Source organism: Trichechus manatus, unplaced genomic scaffold (genome assembly GCF_000243295.1).
Source record: "Trichechus manatus latirostris isolate Lorelei unplaced genomic scaffold, TriManLat1.0 scaffold00090, whole genome shotgun sequence".
Classification (NCBI taxonomy): domain Eukaryota; kingdom Metazoa; phylum Chordata; class Mammalia; order Sirenia; family Trichechidae; genus Trichechus; species Trichechus manatus.
Window position 1 is genome coordinate 3,673,961 of NW_004444026.1, and position 24,832 is coordinate 3,698,792.

At 35.2% G+C, this 24,832-nt stretch overlaps 1 protein-coding gene across 4 annotated transcripts in view; it reads left to right on the forward strand.

The window, feature by feature from the left end:
- Positions 1–24,832, forward strand: part of HOOK3 (hook microtubule tethering protein 3) — a 126,266-nt gene that overhangs the window by 53,504 nt on the left and 47,930 nt on the right. For all 4 annotated transcript variants that reach the window (XM_004382093.3, XM_023736661.1, XM_023736659.1 and 1 more), the window contains 7 exons: positions 131–214; positions 7,366–7,529; positions 12,517–12,657; positions 14,265–14,466; positions 18,516–18,626; positions 19,327–19,414; positions 23,421–23,490. In XM_004382093.3, the coding sequence (XP_004382150.1) occupies positions 131–214; positions 7,366–7,529; positions 12,517–12,657; positions 14,265–14,466; positions 18,516–18,626; positions 19,327–19,414; positions 23,421–23,490 (860 nt within the window). The remainder of the gene's footprint in view (positions 1–130; positions 215–7,365; positions 7,530–12,516; positions 12,658–14,264; positions 14,467–18,515; positions 18,627–19,326; positions 19,415–23,420; positions 23,491–24,832) is intronic.

Here is a 24,832-nt window from a genome sequence, read left to right on the forward strand (position 1 = left end):
AGAAGGTAAAGGAGGAAAATGTGAGAGTTTTGTGGAGAAATATGTTTTCATTCTCTGTCGTACACATGTGCTTATTAATTGTTACCACTTCTCATTGAAGTATGTATTGTATGTCTTTGTTTCTTACCAGTTGAAGAAAACAACAGAGGAACTAAATGAAGCTTTGTCAGCAAAAGAAGAAATTGCCCAAAGATGCCATGAATTGGATATGCAGGTAAGAAATCTGGTCTCTATACCATGCATTTGTGTCTTAGTCATCTAGTGCTGCTATAACAGCAATACCACAAGTGGATGGCTTTGACAAAGAGAAGTTTATTCTCTCACAGTCCAGTAGGCTAGAAGTCTGAATTCAGGGTGCCAGCTCCAGGGGAAGGCTTTCTGTCTCTGTGGGCGCTGGAGGAAGGTCCTTGTGATGCGTCAGTCTTCCCTTGGTCTGGGAGCATCTCAGCGCAGGAACCTCAGGTCCAAAGGATGCACTCTGCTCCCAGAACTGTTTTCTTGGTAGTATGAGGCCCCCATGTCTCTCTGCTTGCTTCCCTCTTTTATATCTCAAAAGAGATTGGCTTAGGACACTATCTAATCTTGTAGACCTCATTAATATAACTGCCGCTGATCCATTTTATTACATCATAGTGATAGCATTTACAACACACAGTCATACAATACTGGGAATCATGACCTAGCCAAGCTGACAGACATTTTTGGGGAGCACAATTCAATCCATGACAATTTGAAATGCACCACCATAAGTACCACCAAACATACTGTGTACTGCTATGCAGTACAGTTTGACTATACAAAACTCTAATGAAGGAAAATTTTTTTAAAAGAAGAAAGGAAAACAAATTTATGGTTAAAGACATTGGACTGAGCAAAGATGCTAATTTCCATTTCTTCCTTTGACCCCATTAAAATTATAATAAAGTAATTGAAATGGTGTAAACCTATAAGAAAAGAGCAAGAGCCTTTGTGGTGTGCTAGTAAACTAGCTCTCTAGAAGGGTGGGGGTGATTTTAATAAAGCCCTGGTTTTATAGTGTTTGCCAGTTACCATGGTATAAGTACTCCTACAGTGGCCATTTTCAAGTTACTAAACCATTCCAGCAGGAGCCTTGGTGGCACAGAGGTTAAGCACTCGGTTGCTAAAGAAAGTCGGTGGTTCAAATCCACCAGCTGCTCTCCAGGAGAGAGATGTAACCGTCTGCTTTCATAAAGATTTATAGTCTTGGAAACCCTATGGGGCAGTTCTGCTGTGTCTTAATGTATCGCTATGAGTCAGAATCAACTCCATGGCTGTGGGTTTGGGTTTTTTTTTAAACCATTTCAAGTTAGTAGTTTAACAGCCTGCTCATGAGACTTCTGAATATTTAACAGTCACCATGGTATTAGCCAGCTCCAGCCTGCCTTTGAAAGCCAAAAGGCAGTTGGAACAGTGCTGAAGGCCTAAAAGGAACAAAGAATGCAGTGACCAAAACACCAGCCGTGGATGGGGGGGTAGAGGGATCTGCTGTAGCAAAGTCCCAGAGAGGCCACAGGTATGATGGAAGGCTGAAGGGAGGCTGTTACCAAGAGCATTGTGAAGAATAGTTGAATCCTTCAACACCGTCTACCCACTGCATATAGACTCGCTTATGTTATTGCCATTTGTTGCCATTGAGTCGATTCCTACTCATGGCAACCCCAAGTGTGCAGAGTAGAACTGCTCCATGGGGTTTTCAAGGCTGTGACCTTTCAGAAGCCAATCGCCAGGCCTGTCTTCCAAGGCACCTCTGGGTTGGTTTGTACAGCCAAGCTTTTGGCTAGTAGTCGAGTGCTTAATCATTTGTGCCTCCCAGGAACTCCCAGCTATAGTCAGGTTCAAAATTGGAGGGCTCTTTTTTAAAGAAATTAAACAAACAGAAGTACTAGGGAGATTAGAGAGGGTATTGGTATTGCAGGGTAAGATCCCTTTCATTCTGGCATTTCTGGGTTCCCTAGTTTAGATAAAGGCAAGCTTCTTATGGATAAGTCCTAAAGTGAAGCAAGGCCATGAATGCAGAACTTCCAGTCACACTTGTTGGTGGGTGCCAGTGAGTCAATTTTCAACTCTTAGCAGCCCCATGTGACAGAATAGAACTGCCCCATGGAGTTTTCTACACTGTAATCCTTATGGGAACAGGTTAGAGTCTTTCTCCCATGGGGCTACTGGGTGGATTTGAACCACCAACCTTTTGGTTAGCAGCTGAGCGCTTAACTGTTGTGCCACTGTTGACTGATTCTTAAATGTAAGGAAAGGGAAAGTGAAAAAGATTCAAAAAAGAAAAGTTTCAAGATAAACACAAAACTAGCCCTAGAAGAAGTGGAGAAATTTGGAAGTAAGAGTTTTTTTTTTTTTTAAATCTAGTTAATGCCCTCAGTGAAATTAGTAAAGATGTTACATCTGTAACATAAGGACAAGATGCAAAAGGAAAAATCAGACATAAAGAAACACTTAATTAAAATAGAACTATCAAATAAAAAATTCAATAGAATAGTTAAAGTTGAGGAAATCTCTCACAAAGACAGAAATAAGAAATAAAGGTTGTCTGGGATTTACATCAAAATAAGGGGTAGGGAGGAGTGGGTGGAGATCCAAAGGAGACATAATTGGCTATGTTTTAATACTGCTTAAAGCTGGCTGATGGGTATATATAGAATTCATAGTATTTTATGCTAGAAGCATTCTACTTTGAAAAGCATGGGAGTTGGGTCATTACAATGGATGTATAAAGAAGGAAGTATAATCATAGCACACTTTTTGTGTATGTAGTAAATAATATTTACATAGTCCTAATGTAAGTACTGTTGCCTTTCAAATTTTAGGATCAAACTATAGGTAAATGATAAACATATAATAATAATAAATAGGAGTTTATTATTTGTATGAGCAGGATATAAATATTATCTTTAATAATATAAAATTAAAGGTATGTACTAGGGTTGATAACTGTGGCTTCACATCTGTTTTTATAAATAAAGGTTTATTGAAACACAACCATGCTCATTTATTTACATATCATCTGTGGCTGCTTTCATGCTACAACTGGAGAGTTGAGTAGCTGTAACAGAGACCTATGGCTCTGAAAGTGTAAAATATTTATTGTCTGGTCCTTTACAGAAAAGTTTGCCAACCCGTGGTACAGACAGATTACAAAGCGAAGGGTAAAATCGCAGAGCAGTTGCAAGAAGAGAAGGGGTAGTTCTATAACATACTTGGCTCTGCAGGAAACAGTATTAACACTGTTATAATAATATAAACTCTGATGTAATGATGTAAACTTTGTCTTCAACATTTAGAATTGTTATTGTAAAGTAAATGTGCAGATGATAGAGGTTGAAAAGTAGCATGGGAGGGGAGGGAGGAGGGAAGGTAAGACCACTAATGTTCTTATCTTAGTAAGTAGGGAGTCAAGAATCACTTGTCTCCTCTGTGGTGCAGCAATCATTACACGGCTGACTCCTTCCTGTCTTCCAGCCTCAACTCCAAATCACCTGATTTATTAAGCCATAAAATATTTATTGGACACTTCGATGTGTCAGGCACTATTTTAGGCCTCCCTAGGAAGGCCTGCCGTGGTCAGCCAATCCAAAGAATGATCCAGTCTCACCTGTTATTCTTATTTTAACCCTTTGCATAGTGCCTCTCACTCTGTCTTTTTGTATTTATTAATTTACTTTCTTGTTGAATATGAATTATTTCTTTTATATATTATGATTTGTTTTGAATATATGAGTTAAGGACTTTCTCTGCTTTGTCCATCACTATATCCCTTGTACCTAGAACAGTGTGACAGTGCTTAGCACATAGTAGGTACACAATGAATATTTGAGTGAGTAAATGAATGGTTGGGCGGTGGAGTGATAAGAATCAATAAGTAGTCGTTTAAAATTAAGAGATGGCCAGTGAAGGAAGTGAGAATAGTGATATAACTATATTTGGGGGGAGGGGGCTGCACAGGTTGCTGTAATCTAACATGTCAGAGGAGAGAGTCATTAGATAGTGTCTATGTCAAGAAGTAGTAGTATATAACATTATTTAGAGATGCAAAGTAACAACTAAAAGCAGTAAAATTGGGAACAGTTGAAACTAACCGTCTCTTGGGAATGAGAAAACTCAACAGGAAACTGTAGTTTTTCATTATAAGCCCTTTGCCTTATTTGATTTATTTTGAATAAATCATGTTTATTGTTTTCAACTAGTCTTTTTCTGCTTGTATAAAAAACATTTCTGCCATAATATATTGGATTAAAATATTTTAGCAACATTAGCTAGCCTGATAATTCTAGTATTAAAATTTGCATTAAACACTCAGCCTTATATGATTTGACCACATACCAGACTATAAAGCAATTCTCGATAAAATTCAAAGAATGTGGACTATATAGGTCATGCTGTCTGACCAAAGTATAATTTAGTTAGAAACAAAGAGATGAGTTTTTAAAAATCCCATTCATTTGGAAATTTAAAAGTGTGCTTCCAAATAACTTATGGGTTGAAGAAGAAATCATAACAAGAACTAGAAAATATTCAGAACTGGACAATAACAGACATACAATATGTCAAAACTTATATGATGCAGCTAAAGCAATGCCTAGAGGGGAAATTTAAAGCCTTAAATTTTTATTTTAAAAAGATGTATGAAAAGGACAAAAATGAATGAAGTAGACTAGTGGTAGAGCCCAGAAAACACTCATACATTATGAAAATCTGATAAATCAATAGAGCTGGCATTTCAGATTCATTTATTCATTCAATAAACATTTGTTGAGCACCTGCTGTATATCATAAGGAGCCCTGGTGGCACGGTGGTTAACAGTTCAGGCTGATAACCAAAAGATTGGCAGTTCGAATCCACCAGCTGCTCCTGGAAACTTTATGGGGCATTTCTACTCTGCCCTGTAGGGTCACTTTGAGTTGGAATCGACTCAATGGCGATGGGTTTGGTTTTGGTTTATATATCATGCAGTATTCTAGATGCTGTAGATACGATGAGGATAGGATACAGTAAGATATAAATAACAGACCAAAATAGGTAAAACATCCTTGCCCCCCAGGTGCTTACATATTAATGAAGAAGACAACAATAAACAAGATAAAAATATAGTAGGTTATATTGTGATAAGTGTTATAGAGAAAAATAAAGCAAGGAAGACGAAATAGGGAATACAGAGTGGGGAGAATTAATTTGAAGTTGGTTAGTCAACAAAGTACTCCTGCAAAAGTGCCGTTTTTGTAAAGCCCAAAGAAGTTACAGAAGTGAGCCTCCAGATTTCTCGGGGGGAAGAGCTTTACAGGTAAAGGGAAGCCTGAGTGGCAAAGTAAGTGCAAAGGCCCTGTGGTGGGAATGTGACAGGTGTATTCAAAGAACAGCAAGACTATGAGGATAGCAGGAGAAGGAAGGCGTGTGGGGGATAATAAAACCAAAAACCAAACCTGTTGCCTTTGAGTTGATTCCAACTCACAGCAACCCTATAGGTAGGAAAAGGAATCAGTCTGGAGAGGTCTTGTAAGCCTTTATAAAGACTTTTACTTTCAGTAACATGGGAAGTCTTTGAAGGATTTTGAGCAAAGTGGTCATGTGATCTGCTTTTTGTTTTAATAAATCATTTTGTCTGCTGTGTGGAGAACAGACTAAAGGGAGGCAAGGGTCAAATCAAGGAGACCGATTACGAGGCTATTGCGTTAATCCAGGCAAGAAATTATGTTGACTTAGGTCAGTATGTAGAGGTAGTGAGAAGTGGCCAAAATAGATTTGAGGGTAGAGACAGTGATATTCGCTGACAGAGTGCACATGGGTGCGAGGGAGGAATACCAAGGATGACGGCTGAGTGACTGGAATGACAGAGTTGCCATTTACTGAAATGGGAAAGACTGTGACAGGAGTGGAGGGTAAGTAAGAGTTCTGTTTGGACAATTTAAATTTGAAATGTCTGTTAGACATCTAAATGGAAATGATGTTGAGTTCAGGATTTCTGGCTAGAAATATAAACGTGCAAGTCGTCATGAAGCTAGACACCATCACTGTATTTAGAAAAGAAAATCTGTAGGGCACTCTGGTGTTAAGCGGTCGGGGAGATAAAAAGGTACAACTAGTGAGTGGTTATGGAACCCAGGAGAGTAAGATGTCCTGGAAACCAAGTGAAGAAAATACTTCAAGAAGGAGGATGTGGTCAGTTGTCAAATGTTGTTGATAGCTCTTAGTGACATGGGGGTTATGAGCGATTCTGTTGAGCAGTTTGGTGGAATGCTGGGGGAAGTAGCCGCACTGGAATGAGTTCAAGAGAAAATGGGGGCACGGGGAGGGAGAATTAGAGATAGCACACAGCTTTGGTTTTTAAAGGTTTGGTGAGATATAATTGACACACAGTAAACTGCTCATATTTGAAATGTACAATTTTGATGCATTTTGACATGTAGAAATGCATGAAACCATCAGCACAATCAACATAATGAACCCATCACCCCCAGAAGTTTCATCGTGCACCTTTATAATCCCCTGTTCTAGTTACCAGGCAGAGACTGCTGTGTTTTCTGTCACTATAGATTAGCTTGCATTTTCTAGAATTGTATGTAAAAGGAATCATACCGTATGTTCTTTATTTTGTTTTTTGGTCTAGCATCTTTCATTATTTTGAGATTCATCTGTGTTGTTGGTATCAATAGTTTATTCTTTTTATTGCTGAACAGGATTCCATTGTATGTGTATACCACAATCCATTCATTCATTCACCTGTTAATGAACACTTGAATTATTTCCTTTTTTTTTCTATTACAAGTGAAACTGCTATAAACATTCTTCATTGGTCCTTTTGTAGACATAAGCTTTTATTTCTCCTAGGTAAATACCTAGGAGTAGACTGGCTAAGTCATAGTAGCTGCAGGTTTAACATTTTAAGAAAATGCCAAACTGTTTTCCAAAGTGGTAGAAACATTTTACATTCCCTCCAGAAATGTATGAGACTTCCATTTGCTTCACATCTTTGGCAACACTTGGTAGGATCAGTCTTTTTAATTTTAGCCATTCTAGTAGGAGTGTGGTTTTAAATAATTTCTGTTTTAATTTGCATGCCCTTAGTCACTAATTATGAGTATCTTTTTGCTTGTTTATTTGTCATTCATGTATCTTCTATGGTGAAGGCTCTTTTCAAAAATAAAAGAACAAATTCTTGCTTACTGTTACATATCGCGTTGCCTGGGCAGTATTCCAAATTAATGTAAATGTTTTAAGTGAAGGTTGATTGTACTTCATTAAACGCGGGCTTTAATTCATAATGGTAATTCACAAATGATTGTGCTGATGCCAGTATAATTGGAGGAAATAACTGCTGTCTTCCTATATTCTAACAGGTTGCAGCATTGCAAGAGGAGAAAAGTAGTTTGTTGGCGGAGAATCAGGTTTTAATGGAAAGACTCAATCAGTCCGATTCTATAGAAGATCCTAACAGCCCAGCAGGAAGAAGGCACCTGCAGCTCCAAACTCAATTAGAACAGCTCCAAGAAGAAACATTCAGGTAAAAGACCACTTGTTGTTGTTATTAGGTGCTGTCAAGTCGGTTCCAACTCATAGAGACCCTATGTACGACAGAATGAAACACTGCCCAGTCCTGCACCATCTTCACAATCGTTGTTATGCTTCAGCCCATTGTTGCAACCAAATTTGGTAACTGTCATTTAAAGTTAAGAATGTAATATTAAGACTTCTGAGTAGCTGCGGACAAAGGAGACTTTAAAGAAAAAAGTAAAATCCTTAAGGCCTTCAGCTAGAAAGTTCAAATAAGTTACAAAGTCAGAATAATTAGAATACAGTCAGATTTTTCAAAAACAACATACAAAGCAAGGTAATAGTGGAGCAGTGTTTTTTTTTAAATGCAGCAGAAGAAAGTGTGAACTAATAATTTTTATCTCTAGCTAAGCTGTCCTTCAAATATCAAGGCTATAGAAAAACAGTATTCAACACAGAAGAACTTAGGGCATTCTTTACCCATAAGCCTTTCTTGGGGTCTCTACTAGAGCAGGAGTCTGCAAATGTTTCTATAAAGGACCAGATAATAAATATTTATAGCAACATTACTCATAATAGCCACAAACTGGAAATAGTCCTAATGTCCATCAATTGGTAAATGAATAAACAAAAATGTGGTGTATTCATACAGTAGAATACTATTCAGCAATAAAAAGGACTTAAGTACTTAAGTACATACATTCTACAAGGATGAGCTTCAAAAACATTATGCTAAATGAACAAAGCCAAATGCAAAAGATTACATATTGTATGATTCAACTTACATGAAATTATTAGAAAAAGGCAAATTTTATGGACAGAATGCAGATCAAGTTGCCTAGTGCTAGGGGTGGGAGTTGGAATTGACTGCATAAAGGCACAAGGAACTTTTTGGAGTGATAGAAATGTTCTAAAATTGATTTTTGGTGATGGTTACATAACTATGTTTATTAAAAATTACTGCATTGTACATTTTCCGTGGTTGCATTTTATGTTATGTATGGTGTAACCCAATAAAGCTCTTTAAAAATCAATAGCTTTCATGTACAGAAACATTAATCAGAAGACTTTATGGTGGAGAAAACCCTATTTACAAAACAACAAAGAAGATGAAATATTTAGGAATAAATTTAACAAGAAATGTATAAAACCTGTATAAGGAAAATTCTAAAACCCTCCTGAAAGACACAAGTAGAAAACCATCTTTATCATTGGATAGGATGACTCAGCATTATAAAGATATCAGTGCTCCTGAAGTTAATTTATAAATTTAGTACAATCTCAATAAAAATAACAAGAAGTTATTTAATAGACTTACTCAAATTAATACAAAAATTCATGTGGAATAGCAAGCACATAAAAACAGTTAAACACTGAAAAAGAAAAACTATGAATGTGCGCTAGTTCTACCAGACTGTAGAACATAGTGTAAAGCCTCTATGATTTAAACATTATGGTACTGGCCCATGAATAGACCAACAGAATAGAATAAAGAGTCCAAAATTATACCCGAATGTGTATGGAAGCAGCCTATGATGAGTGTTGCATCCCAGCGTGCTAAGGAAAAGTTGAGCTTTTTAGTAAATGGTGCTGGCACAACTGGGCAGCTATTTGGAAAAACAAAATTAGATCAGTAGCTCATACTATACACAATAATACACTCCATATGGATTAGGGATCTAAATGTAAGGAATGAAACCATACAAGTGCTAGAAGAACCTTGACATAGGGACAAACCTTCTAATTATGACTCAAAATCCAGAGGCCATAAAAGAAAAGATCGATAATTTTGACTACATAAAAATACATCTTTGCATGACCGAAAAAGAAACCATTATAAGCAAAGTTAAGAGACTGCTGACAAATGGGGAGAAAATGTTTGCAGCATGTACCACAGAAAAAGGTATGTTATACCTTGTTTTAGAAATTATGTTTAGAGAAAGAATAACTTATTAGACTACCTGTCTAGAGTTAAGAGATTTGCTCAACCAAACCAATCAAACCTGTATCAAGATTTTCATAACAGAGGGAAAAATAACAGTCCTATTAATTTTCTTTTATAGCCATAATTAAATTTCCACTTTTACACTGATTCTCAAGTACTTACTTTATGCAACATACCAACATTTCAACTCACAAGGTAACTGTGATACCAAATGGCATGTTAACAGCTTGCCAAAGCTTATACAAGCGTTGTTTTCAATGGTACAGAGGCATTTGCCACCGTTAGGATCATTCTGAAAATAACCTTCATGCTGTCCTTTGACCGTCTGCACTGTGGTTCACAGATCATCTGCATGACAGTCAACTAGGGAGCTTATTAAAAATAGATTCATAGGTCTTATCTTACCCCAGATCTGATGAGTCTAGGAATATGCCATCCTTAGCATACCTTTTAAAGGAGCCTGGGTGGCACAAACAGTTTCCAGTTGGCTGCTAACCTAAAGGTTGGCACTTTGAACCCACCCAGTAACTCCTGTGGAAGAAAAGGCCTGCAAAACTGCTTACATAAAGATTACAGCCAAGAAAACCCTATGGAGCAGTTCTTGTCTGTAACACCTGGGGTCACTGTGACTTGGGGGCATACTAACAACAACAACACACCTTTTAGTGTAGCTTCCCAGCCAGGCCTGCCTTTCCTCAAATGCCTGTTTCTTAAAGAAATTGGCTCTAAGAAGGCAATGCCTTAACCTTTCAAGGGAGTGTTTATATCTTAAATGTCTATTAATGTGTCATTGTTGTTCTTGTGTGCCAGTGAGTCGATTCTAACTCATAGTGACCCTATGTGACAGGGTAGAACTGCCCCATAGAGTTTCCAAGGAGTGACTCATGGATTCGAACTGCTGAGCTTTTGGTTAGCAGCCAAATGCGTAAACCACTGCACCAGCAGGGCTCCATCAATGTATTATAGAGTGTGGCTTTGTTACCCTGCTTCCAACTTCAGGCACCATAGGGCTGAATTCGTTTCTTGGATTTTTCCAGGGTCCGTAGAATAATAATATGGCAAAACAGATACTGTTTTTTCTCACCTCCCTTTCTGCACCTTTCAGCAATCCCTGAGGACCTTCTTTCCTACTTCAGATTACTTAACGGTATTCCAATTTATGGATGTTTATAACCAGTGAACTCCCATATACTTAACTATTTTGGGGGGATATATACCCTGTATAGCTTGGGATTTAGCAGTATGACAAAAACGTTTTGTAAAGATTTACTATAAAATATATTATGGCTTATTTCTTACCTAGTCACAAATTTCCACTGTTAAAACACTAAGAGAGATTGAATATCAATTAAGTTTTACTTTACCAAGTAACTCTTAGTGTGGTAGCATATCTGTTATTCCTTCATATTCCTCAGTGGAATGCTTCTGGATTTTTTTTTTTTTTTTCCTTTCTTTCTTTCCCGTTCCTTAACAGTTGGAGAGAAAAAAAACTTAGTCTTCTCAGAAAGCATGGAAACAGTTCATCCCCAATGGTCTACATCAGCAGTTCAAACTGTGGTCTGAGGACCCCCTTGAGATTCTCTGACACCTTTCAGAGAGTCTGCAAGATCCTCTCTTTTCCAACTACACATCTGTGCAAGGCTGGGTTTTCTTCATATACTTCAAGGAAAACAATATATTACAACAGATGAGTGTAGAAACAGATACGAGACCCCAGCTGTTGTCTGTTAAACCAGATATTAGAATCACAAAACAATGCCACTCTTTTCACTATTATTTTCTTTTAGAAATTATTTTCTTTTAGAAAATAATAGTTATTTTTCATAAAAATGTTATTTATTAACATGTAATGGATTTATTACTGTTACTTTTAAGTGAATTAAGTAACATTTTTAAGTTTTCTCAGTTTTAATTTCTAACATGGTAAATATTAATAGATGATGTTGTTGTGTGCCATCAAGTAGAACTGTCCTATAGGGTTTCCTGGGCTGAAGTCTTTATGGGAACAGATTGCCAGGTCTTTTCTCCTGCAGAGCTGCAGGTGAGTTCTAACCACCAACCTTTCAGTTAGCAGTCAAGCACTCAACCAGTGGACCACCAGGGCTCCTTTATTGATACATAAAACATGTATAAACAAAAGTTCTTTCAAGTCCTCAATAGTTTTAAGAGTATGAAGGCGCCCTGAAACTAAAGAGTTTGAAAACTTGTAGTCTGCATCTTGACCTGCTAAGACAAAATCATGGATAGTGAAATCCAAGCATGAATATACCCTTTGGTTTATAAATTGTGGCTAATTTTAAAATTATGGTTTAGGGGAATTGGTATTTAGAATTGCCCTAAATTTTCATTATAAAGGAAATAGTATCTAATGCTTTTATTTGTTCCAGCATACATATTTGTAATATTATAATTTGAACTACTTTCACAATTCCAGTATTTTATCAGTACCATATATTTATGTATCTAAGTATTCTTTATTATTCTTTACAGTCAGATATAATGCTTCTGCCTCATCTTTATTGTGACAGTGTGCCTTCAGTTTGTTTTTTGTATATTTTAAGTAAACCAATTGATTAATAAGGAGTAGGAACAATATTATTCATATTTTGGAGGGAAAAATATATGAGTAAAATAAGTCTGGAGAATATATTCCACAAATGTTAACAGTAGTTATCTATCTGAATTAATACAGTTTTATTTTCTTCGTGTTTCTATAATTTGCTAACTTTCAACAAGGAACATGTGTTAATTTCATAATAAAAAAAATTTAAATAAGTTATATCTGTAGTATTTTGGAAGAACATTACTTGATGTCTAAATTCCTGAATAGAAAAATGGCAAACAGTTTTAGCTTTTCCAAAAGCTTTTGCACAAAGGAATCTATTTTTAGTATAGTTAAGACTTGGGAATATAATTTACGGCCACAAAAGTAAGAGGCAAATTCAAGAAGAATTTATTGTTTTGTTTTATATTTTTATTTTCTTTTACTCCTCTAAGGAGAATTATTAGGCAGTAAATAGTACTTTCTTGATCTATTTTGTTTTGGTTACAGACTAGAAGCAGCCAAAGATGATTATCGAATTCGCTGTGAAGAGTTAGAAAAGGAAATCTCTGAACTTCGACAACAGAACGATGAGCTAACCACTTTGGCAGATGAAGCTCAGTCTCTAAAAGATGAAATAGATGTTCTTAGGTAAATAATCTTCCCATCTCTTTAAAATCTCAGAACCATCATCACCCCTTACAGCATCTACCCCTTACAGACTACCTGGTTTCAAATCCCTGTGCTATCATTTAATTAACCTCTGTGTAACTATTTTTATTTTATTTTGTTTTTGTCTGTAAAATCGAAATATTACACATAGCTACCTCAGGCTTTTAAGAGAAATTAAATTATACTTGTAAACAGTTGTAACAAGATCTGGCAAATAAGTGCTGTATACCATATTTTTATGCAGATAACACACACCTTCTATATTTGTTTGCCAGCTGTACCGTCCCGCCACGAGGTATTTTCCTAAGTGCTGCTATGCTAATTTTTTTTTACAGCAACAGGTTAAAAAAAAAATACCTCACAGTTGGCAAACAAATGTAGAAGGTGCTTAGTTATTTAAAAATACAGTAAGTGTTTGTTAAACAAAAATTAATCTCTGACAATCACTTCATGCTCTTATAGCTCTGGAGCTTTTATTCTTGCTGTTCCTCTTCTTTAATTTTGAGCCCTGTAGTCACTTGGACTTCTTTTTTCTCACATAGTGTCGCACCCCACAAGGCTTACCACCTCATTTTTCCACCTTTCGACTCCTGGATAATCTCTTAGCCTCTCTTGGATCATTGCAACCATCTTTTTTTTTTTTTTTTCTTCGTTAAATACTGAGAACTAATAGAGACAATCATATAGTGATATAGTTTGTCCTACTACACATTAATGATCTCTGCTCTTCACTGTATTCTTACCACTGGTCTACATTGTACTGCTCATCAATAGATAGCTCCATCCCACATAGCTGTTACATGTTTTCATAACTCTTCTTGCCTGACTGTCTGCCCCACCACACCGCCCCTGTGCCTTAGTCTCAGGAGATGATCTTGTCTCCTACTGCACAGAAAAAAGTGCCAAGACTATTGAACTCTTCATAGCCTCTATCTCCTGCATCCCTAAACTCCCCTGCGTTTCAGCTGTCTTTTCTTTTTTGGCTTCCAGAATACAGAACTGTTATTCTTTCTCATGCCTGGTGCTAATTCCCTCATCTATGCTCTACACAGGGACTGTGTTAAATCAATTGTCCTTTCTCTTCACTTCTTTATATACATACATACATGTATGTAGATTTTTTTCTTAAAAAAGACAAACTTGTTACTCTTTCCTTTTCTCCAGAACCAAATTTATATGACATAAAGTAAAACTTATGTTCTGTCCTCAATCCACTAAAATTTGCCACCATCTCCCCCTCTGCCATTACTCCACTGAAACAGCTGTTCCTGTGGTCTCTGGTGACATATTAATTGCTAAGTATTTGAACACTGCACAAACTTACTTTACTTTATTTCTGTGCTGCATATAACTGTGCTAGATACCTACTATTTGCTTGCCTTAAATTATATAACATTTTCTGTTACACATTTAGTTTTAATTTTGGTCATATTTTTTTAACCAGAGCAGAAAGTTAACCTAGAATCACTTTTGGTCTGATATCATTAGAACAGGTTGTTTCCTGGTAATCTCTCTTGGTTTAGCACTGTCTGAAGCAGCTTTACTGTGGATGTGTTTCTTATCTTTCATTTCCCATCTCATTCTAGACATTCTTCTGATAAAGTGGCTAAACTAGAAGGCCAAGTGGATTCCTATAAAAAGAAGCTAGAAGATCTTGGTGATTTGAGGCGGCAGGTGAAACTCTTAGAAGAGAAGAATACTATGTATATGCAGAACACTGTCAGTTTAGAGGAAGAGTTGAGAAAAGCCAATGCAGCTCGAAGTCAACTGGAGACATATAAAAGACAGGTAACAGAAGAGTAATGAAGTTTGTTAATGACGTTTTCAAGCAAGTTCTCTGTAAGAAGAGTATTCGCTTATAAAAAAATTTTGTTTTCATGGTATTCTGTTTTTTCCCTATGAAATTTAGTTCTTATCCAGAGGTTATTTATTGGTCTCTATAGCAGATCTTTTTAGTTTTTAATTTATTATGAAATATTTAAGAAATACAAAAAAGTAAAAGAATAATACAGTAAGTAGCAACACTTAAGAAATAAAACATACTCCTCCTTTATTCAGGGATAACCAGTATCATGACTTTTGGTGTTATCCTTCCCATGCAATCTTTAGACCTTTGCTGCACACAGATATATATTTATTCCTAAGCAATTTATAGCATTTTAAATACATTTCAAAATTTTATATAAATCATATGATGAAAGTACGCTTCTGCAATTTACTTTTTTTACTCAGCAGTACATTTTTAAGACTTGTTTATGCTGATAGGTATTCATTTTCACCGCTATATAGTATCCCATTGAGTGACTCTACCACAGTTTATCCATTCTCCTGTTGAAGAACATATAGACTGTTTCAATTTTTTTTCCCTATGTTACAAGAAATGCCACTATCTCTAGTATTGAAACATATCCCCTTCTGTACATGTGTGAACATTTTACGCCTTTGTGGGATTTCTTCCTTAGAACATCTTCAGTGTAATTAGATATAGCCAGATTGTTCTTCAAAGTAACTATACCACTAACAAGCAGTTTAATGAGTTCATATTGCTCCACATCATCACTTCCACAAAGTTGCAAAATGTTCACACTTAGGATTGTCAGACTTTAATTTTTGCCAGTTGAATGGATATGAAATGGTGTCCCATTATGATTATAATTTTCATTATCCTGATTACAAACATGTTTGCTGACTACATTTCTTTTGAATTGCCTATTTTTCTTTTATCCATTTTTAAATTGGATTATTTATTTTTCTTATTTCTGAAAGTTCTTTATATGTTCCACGTATTAATTTTCCATTAGTTATACAAGTTATATTTATCTCCTACCAATTGTGACTTGTCCTTTTACTTTTTTCGAAGCTGATAATTTTAATGTAATGAAATCGAAGTATAATTTTCTTTATGGTTTGTGCTTTTTGTGCCTTGTTTAAGAAATCATTTCCGACCTAAGGATGCAAGTCTAATTTCCTCTATTTTTTTTTTTTAATAAAGATAATAAAGTTTGTTTTGTACATTTAGGTCTTTAATCCACTTAGAATTCATTTTTGTGTAGGGCGTGAGGTAGGGATCCATTTGATACTTTTTGTATATGTGGATAACCAGCTAACCCAACACTGTTTATTTAATAGTTCATCTCTTTTGCAATGATCTGCAATTCCACCTCTACCATATATAGTTTGTTTCGGGACATTCTCTTCTGTTCCACTGGTGTATTTCTCTATTCCTACATCAATTCCACACTACCTTATTTTCTATAGAGTTTTGGTAATTTTGATACTCGGTAGTGTAGACCCTATACCTTGTTCTTTTTCAAAATTGTTTTGTCTATTCTTGGCCATTTGCTTTGCATTTAAACCCAGAACCTTTGGAAATTGGAATTACATTGAATCTGTTTATCAGTTTAGGCAGAATTCCTATCCACGAACGTAATATCTCTCCATTTATTTAGGTCTTCCAATGCCTTTCAATTAAGTTTTATAATATTCTTCTAAAGATCATGCACATATTTTGTTATAATTACTCTTATGTACTTTGTGTTTTGGGTTGTTTTTGTAATAAAGAAAAAGATACAATTTTCTACTTGTTGATTATGTGAATGAAATTGATTTTTATATATTGATTTTGCAATCTTGCCAAATTCATGTGCCTAATAATGTCTATAGATTCTTTTGTCAGAAGTCATACAGTGTGCAAATAAAAGTGGTTTTGTTTCTTCCTTTCTACTCCATACTCCCATCCCTCCCCCTTGTTTTGGTTAATTAGCTTGAGCTTTAATACAGTTTTGAATAGAAGCAATAATAGCAGGTAACTATTTTTTGTGTTGATTTTATACAGATACTTTAAATGTTTTACCAGTATATTATCAAGATTGCCATAGGGTTTTGGTAGCTACCTTTTTTTGGGATAAAGAAATTCCATTGCTTTCCTAATTTACTCAGAGTTTCCATCTTAAATGAATGTTGAATTTCATGAACTACTTTTCCTACATCTGTTGAGGGAATCCTATGCTTTTCCCCCTTTCTATCATTGTAGTGAATTATATTAATGGATTTCCTAAGTTTAAACTATCCTTGCATTCCTGAGAATTAATTAGCTTGGTTACAGTGGCTTTATTTGTTATTTTCACATTGTTAGATTTGCTTTGTTCATTTTACGTAGAACATTTGCCTCTATGATTCATTTAAAATTTTCTATCGCATACTTTTCTGATTTTGATATCAGACTTATACTAGCTTAATAAGATGGAGAGTAGTCTCTCCTTTACCATCTCAGAAAGTATTTGTGTAAAACTGAATTTTCTATTTCTTGAAGTTTTAATAGAATAGCCTTATAAACCGTGAATTACTAGTAGGTTTTTTCTGTGGATACATTTTTGCCATCATTTTATTATGAAATATTTCAAATATAGAGCAAAGTTGAAATAATTAACAAACTTGAATATGGGTTGAGAAATTACTTACAATAAACATAGCCCAAAGAGATGAAAACTATAAATGAAACTTAAAGGTACAGGATATAAAACAAGGAATTCTCTAATTAGAGCTCCTGAGGAGAAAACAGAAAGAATGGGGGAAAGATTATTTGGAAAATAAGGATGGATAAAATATTTTTTCGAACTAAGGAAGGACATCAGATTTAGATTTAACATTGAATTACAAAGTAAATAAACAGGAATCGATACCTAGAAATATTGTAGTGAAACTGCATAATACACTAATTTTCTCTGCCTGTTTCTGATCTGCTGCTTAATATGCTTTATTTATCAATGATATTATTTTTCTTTCTACAACTGCTATGGTGCTTTTTTCAAACGTCCCTGATCATTTTTGATCATCTCTTACTCCTTTTCACAATTTAGATTTCCTTTTTAATTTTTAGTGTTAAACCTTGTGTGTATTTTTTGTGTTTGATAATTCTGATCTAAAATCTTTGGGAGTCTTATTCTGCTATTTTATTGTTGTTGCTACTGCTGTTGTTGTTTTCTGCTGACTCTTGTTCATGGTTACTTATTTTTTTATGGCCTTTGTAATTCTGGATGTTGCCCTTTCATTTGGCTCATCTTTAACTTTGGGAATCCTGAGGTTGTGTTCCTCTAGACAATATGAGTGCTTGTTTGTGCCAGATTTTTCCACAGCATTACCAACCAGGACCACTTTAAGTTAATTGCTTGGCTTAGGGTTTCCCAGACAAGCCAAGTAGCAAAAATTCAAACCCAAATCCATGGATTAGCAGGTTATGGTTTCAAATTTCAAGGGATACCCAGAGCTCAGTTGGAGACAGGCAAGTTTTCTTATTGTCTTTGCCAGCTAGAGGACTTCCTCCCTCCCTCCCCAACCTGTTTTTTACTGATTCACCACCTTTTAGATCCCGGTATAGCTGAACACGCACATGTCTTTTAAACCTAAAGCTCGAGGTTCCTGCTATTGGCAATAGCAACTCACGTACCCATAGCTTCAGCACCAACTTCCTGCTCTGGTTTTGGCCCCTGAGGATTTCCCTTACTTTCTTATAAACTTAGCTATGCAGTTGGATTTTTTCCCCCTAGCATTTCTTTCGTTTTATACCAGGAGAGTTTTCAGTCTACCCAGTTATCTATGTTGAAGGAAATGAAAGTCCTATAGATTCTTTTATAATTTTGAATTGTTATTCTGGGTGATTCTGGTCTTGGAACCCATAGAATGTGGACACATTTTTATTCCTAGTTCTCCACTTTTATAGGCTGCTGTATCATATACATTTATTTGAGTATTTTTGGAGAGGGTTCATAGATCTGTAGAAGAAAACAGTGGTAATTTCTAATATTTCAAATAATAAAAATTAATGTTATCTTTATCAGGTAGTAGAACTGCAGAATAGATTATCTGAAGAATCAAAGAAAGCAGATAAATTAGATTTTGAATATAAGCGACTGAAAGAAAAAGTTGACAGTCTTCAAAAAGAAAAGGATGTAAGTATATATTAGGTATTTCTGTTTTGAGCACTGCTAAAATTGAGACAATGATATTTAATTCATGTTTTGGATACTTCATTAATGCCTTCAATTTGTGAATAAAAAGGATCATTGTTATTTTAAAATTATAGAAGATATCCATTTGTGTTTCAGAAGTAGATCTAAAATAAAAGATAAAACGATTGTTTTGATTTCCATTCTAATTTCTTTTATATATATTTATCTTTTCTACTACTGTTGGGTTTAACATTGTTCTGCTCATGACTTCCTTTAAAATTATATAGCTTTTCTGTTTTCTGTGTGATTAATGTAGGGGGTATAATTCTTGTTCAGCATATTTTGAATCTTTTAAAAATATTTGGATTTTGTTGTAATTTGTGAATGTTTAGTCTTTTTTCTTTGACCTTTTATGTTTAATGAAAATGATGTTATTGAAGAAATTAGGTACTTATTGTTAAAGAAGGAGTAGACAGTGTTGTTTCTTACGTTTTAACTGTGGATAGCTTATTGCCTTGCACATAGTAGATATTCAGTATTGTTAAATGAAAAAAACTATTTTAATTGTTCCATAGAAGGTCAAACGGTAAAGCATGTCCATGTTCACTACTGTTTTTCATTCTGTTAGTTAAGGCTAAAACCAATGATGAGTATAGTTATAAAACTTGAAGCTAACCTTCCATTTTTCATGTCTTTTCAGAGGTTAAGAACAGAAAGGGATTCTCTGAAGGAAACCATTGAAGAGCTTCGTTGTGTACAGGCTCAAGAAGGGCAGCTCACAACTCAAGGTAAAAATATTTCCGTAACCCAAAAAGTGTAATTTATTTCTACTACTATCAGTAAAAAATACTAGATTTACTTTATGATGATTGCACCAATAGATGAAAATAAAAAATTGCTGAAGAGGCCAGAAGATAGATACACGTTTTGAACTGTTACCTAGATTTTAGGGTAAACAGACTATACATGGTGGGGACAAGATTTTCTTGTCTACTTTTTTTAAGTTATGTTTAAACATTTGAGTTTTATTAGGACAAAAACGTAAACATTTGTTTAATTATCTCTGTTAATAATAAACCCATTCTGGAAAGTTTATCATGACATCTTTATATGAAACCTTCTAAGTCAGTGATTTTTTTCAACTGAGATAGGTAGGATGGGTATCAATCCATTAAGGGACTTCTATCCCAAGTGGAAAACAGCTTTTTCTCACAGTAAAGGAGCAGCACTGAACTTAAGGTTTACCCTCCTACCACTCTTTTGCCATCGCCCTGGGGGACTGTGGGAGCCTAACTGATGACTTGAACAGCTTCACAGTCTGTTCACTTCCTTGGCTATGCAGTTACCCGAAGCTGAATTTTCCTTTCCCTCTGACTACAACCACCTTCTCCAAACCCCGTTCTTACTACCAAGCCTGCTCATTTCATCTTCTAACCCCGTCTTAGTTATCTAGTACTGCGATAACAGATGTACCACAAGTGTATGGCTTTAACAAAGAGAGATGTATTCTCTCACAGTATAGGAGGCTAGAAGTCCAAAGTCAGGCGCCAGCTCTAGGGGAAGGCTTTCTCTCTCTATTAGTTCTTGGGGAAAGGCCTTGTCATCAATTTTCCCCTGCTCTAGGAGTTTCTCAGCCAGGAACCCTGAGTCCAACGGATGCACTCTGTTCCAGGTACTGCTTTCTTGGTGGTATAAGGTCCCCATGTCTCTCTGCTCGCTTCTCTCTTTTATATCTCAAAAGAGATTGACTAAAGACACAACCTTATCTTGTAGATTGAGTCCTGCCTCATTAACATAACTGCTGCTAATCCCACCTCATTAACATCATAGAGGTAGGATTTACAACACATAGGAAAATCATATCAGATGACAAAAAGGTGAACAGTCACACAATACTGGGGATCATGGACTAGCCAAGTTGACACACATTTTTGGGGGATAAATTCAATCCTTAACAAACCCCTGATGTTCTCTCTGTCAATCAACCTTTCTGGCCTAATTTTCCACTTTACACAGCCAACATATCAACCATTATTATTTTCACTATTACTCTCTTTTTCCTTATTCTCATAACCTCTTTCTAGACCAAACTTATCAAACCCTAATTCAGATATCCTAAATTTTTTTTCTCTATTCCAAGTTACCAAGGCCAACTAAAAAGAACATATATATATATATATATATATCTGCCCTGATTGCCTTTCTCAAAAATATATCATTTTTTTTTATAATTGGATCCTCATTGCTTCTTGACGATCCTTTGACATATCAACTCTACATGAGTTTTTCCAAAATTTGAAGACTCTAACCTGAACCTTAGCCTTTTTACTCTCAGCTCCTACATCATCAAAAAAAAAAAAAGAGGGAGAGAGACCGTTTTATACAAGGTCTCACATTTGTTTTCTCTGCTACTTATAAAAAACCTACACATTTTAACCTTCTTTATATAGATATCCTTTGACCTAGCAACTCTGCTCTAGGAATTTACCCTACAGTATATTTATGAGGTTATGAATTAAAGCATTGTTCATAATAGTGAAAATTTAGAAACAACCTAAAGGTTCAGGAGTATAGGAATGTCATTCTCATTCAACAGGCAGGAAAAAGAAATACAAGGCATCCAGATTGGAAAGAAGGAAGTAAAACTGTCCTTATTCACAGATGACATAATCCTGTATATTGAAAATCCTGCAGAGTCCACAAAAAATTATAGCAGTAATAAATGAGTTCAGCAAGGTCTCAGGATACAAAGTCAATATACAGATATTAGTTATATTTCTGTATACTACCAGTGAACAATCTGAAAATGAAATTAAGAAAAAAATTCCATTTGTATTAGTATCAAAAAGAATACATACATAAGAATAAGTTTAACAAAACAAATGCAAGACTTACCTGTGCCCTGAAAACTATAAAACATTACTGGGAGAAATAAAAGAAGATGTAAATAAATGGAGAGACAATCCATGTTCATATCTTGGATGATTCAACATAGTTAAGATGACAGTTCTTTCCAAATTAGTGTATAGAGTCAGTGTAATCCCAGTCAAAATCTCAGCAGTACTTTTTGTGGAAATTGACAGGGTGATCTTATAATTTATATGAAAATACAAAGGAACCAGAATAGCCAAAACAATCTTTAAAAAAGAAGAAGAAAGTTGAAAAAGTTACATGTGTTCAGATTTCAAAACTTACAAAGTTATAATAACTAAGACAGCATGAGACTGACACAAGGATAGACAGAGATCATGGAACAGAATTGAAACTTCAAAAAAAAAAAAAAAAAACCCATGCATTTATGGTCAATTGATTTTCAACAAAGGTGCCAAGGTAATTTCATGAGGAAAGGACAATCTCTTGAAAAAATGGTGCTGGGACAAGGATATCTACATGAAAAAAAGATTAATTTAGACCTTTACCTCACCCCATATATAAAACAAAAATGGATTATAGACTAAATGTAAGAGCTAAAACTATTAGAATAAATAGCAGGAGAAAATCTTTTATGACCTTTAGTTAGGCAAAGAGTTCTTAGATACAACATCAAAATCACAGTCCATAAAAGAAAAAAAAGATAAATTGGACTTTACCAAAATTTAAGACATCTTCTGTTTTAAAAGACACCATTAAGAAAATGAAAAGATAAGAAGAAAATAATTTTGCTGGTTGTATTTCCGATAAAGGACTTGTGTTCAGAAAATATAAAGAACTATTCCAGCTCAATAATAAAAACAAACAACCCAATGAAGAAATGGGTAAAAGATGTGAATAGACATTTCTCCAAGAAGACATATAAATGGCCAATAAGCACATGAAAAGATACTCAATATCATTAATCATTAGGAAAATGAAAATAAAAACCACTACACACTTGCTAGAATGGCTATCCTTAAAAACACAGACGAAACTTAAGTGTCGGAGAAGTTGTGCTCAAACTGGAAACCTCATACATTGTAAAGTGGTGCAGCCCCTTTGGAAAACAGATTGGCACATGGTTAAAAAGTTAAACTAAGTGTACTATACGACCCAGCAATTCTACTCTCATGTATCTACCCAAGAGAAATGCAAAACATATATCCCCAAAAGACCTGCATGCAGATGTTCATAGCAGTATTATTCATAATAGCCAGAAAGTGAAAACAATACAAATGTTCTTCATCAACTGACGAATGGATAAACAATAAAATGGATAAAGCAATAAAAAGGATCAAATTACTGATGCAGCCATGAAGAGAAATGAAGTACTTGCAAAGCCTAAAATGTTTACTACCTGGCCCTTTACAGAAAATGTTTGCCAACACCTGGTCCAAGGATCCTCAGCTGAGATGGCTCATCACTGCTCCACATGGTCTTATCTTCCAATATGCTAGCCCTGGTTTCTTCACAGGGTGGTTTCAGGACAGCAAGAAAAAGCAAGCCCCAGTATGCAGGCTCTTTTCAAGCTCATGCTTGGGTCATATATGTTAATGCCCTATTGGCTTAGGCAAATTACATGGCCAAGCCCAGAGCCATTGTAGGAAGGAATATATACAAACATGTGAATATAAAGAGGTAAGAGTTGTTGGGGTTCCTTAGAATAACAGTCTGCCACACTTTTAATAGACATTCTCAGTTGGTTTTAAAAACTATGTAAGGCAACTGTGACATGGTCTTTGGATTGAGAAAAGCAAAACAAAGATTTTAGCTATTAAAAGTAATGCTCAAAGTAGGGTTTCATGAAGAAATTGTATAATCCAACTAAAGATGATAGTTCTGCTTTCTGTTAACCTTGTATTCCTGTATGTATATTTATAGGGTTAATGCCTCTGGGAAGTCAGGAGTCTTCAGATAGTCTGGCAGCAGAGATCGTCACACCTGAAATCAGGTAAGTGGATCATGATGTTTGCAATCATACGGCAGTATTCGTGGAGAAAACTTAGTACTCTACTATATGAAGAGGGTCAGTTCCTTATCCTTTATTATTAACACGTTCAACATGAACTCAATATTCGATTTCCATATTTTCAGCATGTTAGAAGCATTCTTAAGCTGACCCAGCAGATACTTGATTTTCTCGCTTCAGTAGGAGAGTCTTTCAGGCATGCATAGCAAACTGACATCTTCTGTGTTTAGATATCCTCAACAAACATTTATTAATGAAAACACTTGGCCCAAAGACAAAAGTTATACTTAGCCATCAGCCTGCAAAATAGTTAATTAGATTTATATAGTAACCAGATGAAATAGTTCTTAAAAAGATGTAAACAGTGTAGTACATAGGAGGAAATACCCCTCATTTCTACTACCGTATTTTTATGCAAATAATGCACACCCTCTGCATTTGTTTGCCAGCCACGCCCTCCCCCCAGGAGATATTTTCTTAAGCGTCACTATGCCAGTTTTCTTTAGCATAGCACCCTTACAAAAATACCTCGCGGGGGAAGGGTGCGACTGGCAAACAAATGTACAAGGCACGCGTTATTTGTGTAAAAATGTAGTACTCCTCTCTCAGTAATACCTTATATTTTACTTAGTCATAGCATCTTTTAAATTTATTTCAGTATATACTTACCTTTATGTATAAAAATGAAAATTTGTACAGGAGGTACCATGTGTCTAGCAAAAGGAAAATAATTAATCCTGAATATTGCTTTTACCTTCTTTAAGCCTCTTTATCCCTTTTTAAAATGGACATGGGCCTTGATTACTTATAAGATCTTTGACAGCATCAAGTAAATTAATGGTCCTGTAAGAGTTTTATAAACTACACAAATTGCAATAGGCATTCGAATAAGTACTTGTTGAATAAATGAAGATAATTTATTGTTGGTGTTTATTAAAAAGGAATATAATGCAACACCAACTCTGGAGGCATCTTGTATACCTTTTACTTTTCTGCCATCTGATATAGTACATTATGTATACAATTGCATTAATAAAATTTTTGAATGAATAAACACTTTATTATTTTTTTTCTTTTTTTTAATTGTACTTTAGGTGAAGGTTTACGGAACAAATAGTTTCTCATTAAACAGTCAGTATACATGTTGTTTTATGACATTGGTTAACAACCTCACGACATGTCAGCACTCTCCCTTCTCGACCTTTTTTTTTTTTTCTCGGTGATAATGTACATAGCCAAAAATATACCATTTCAAAAATATCTACATGCACAATTCAGCAACATCGATTATGTTCTTCCAGTTGTGCTGCTATTCTCACTTTAG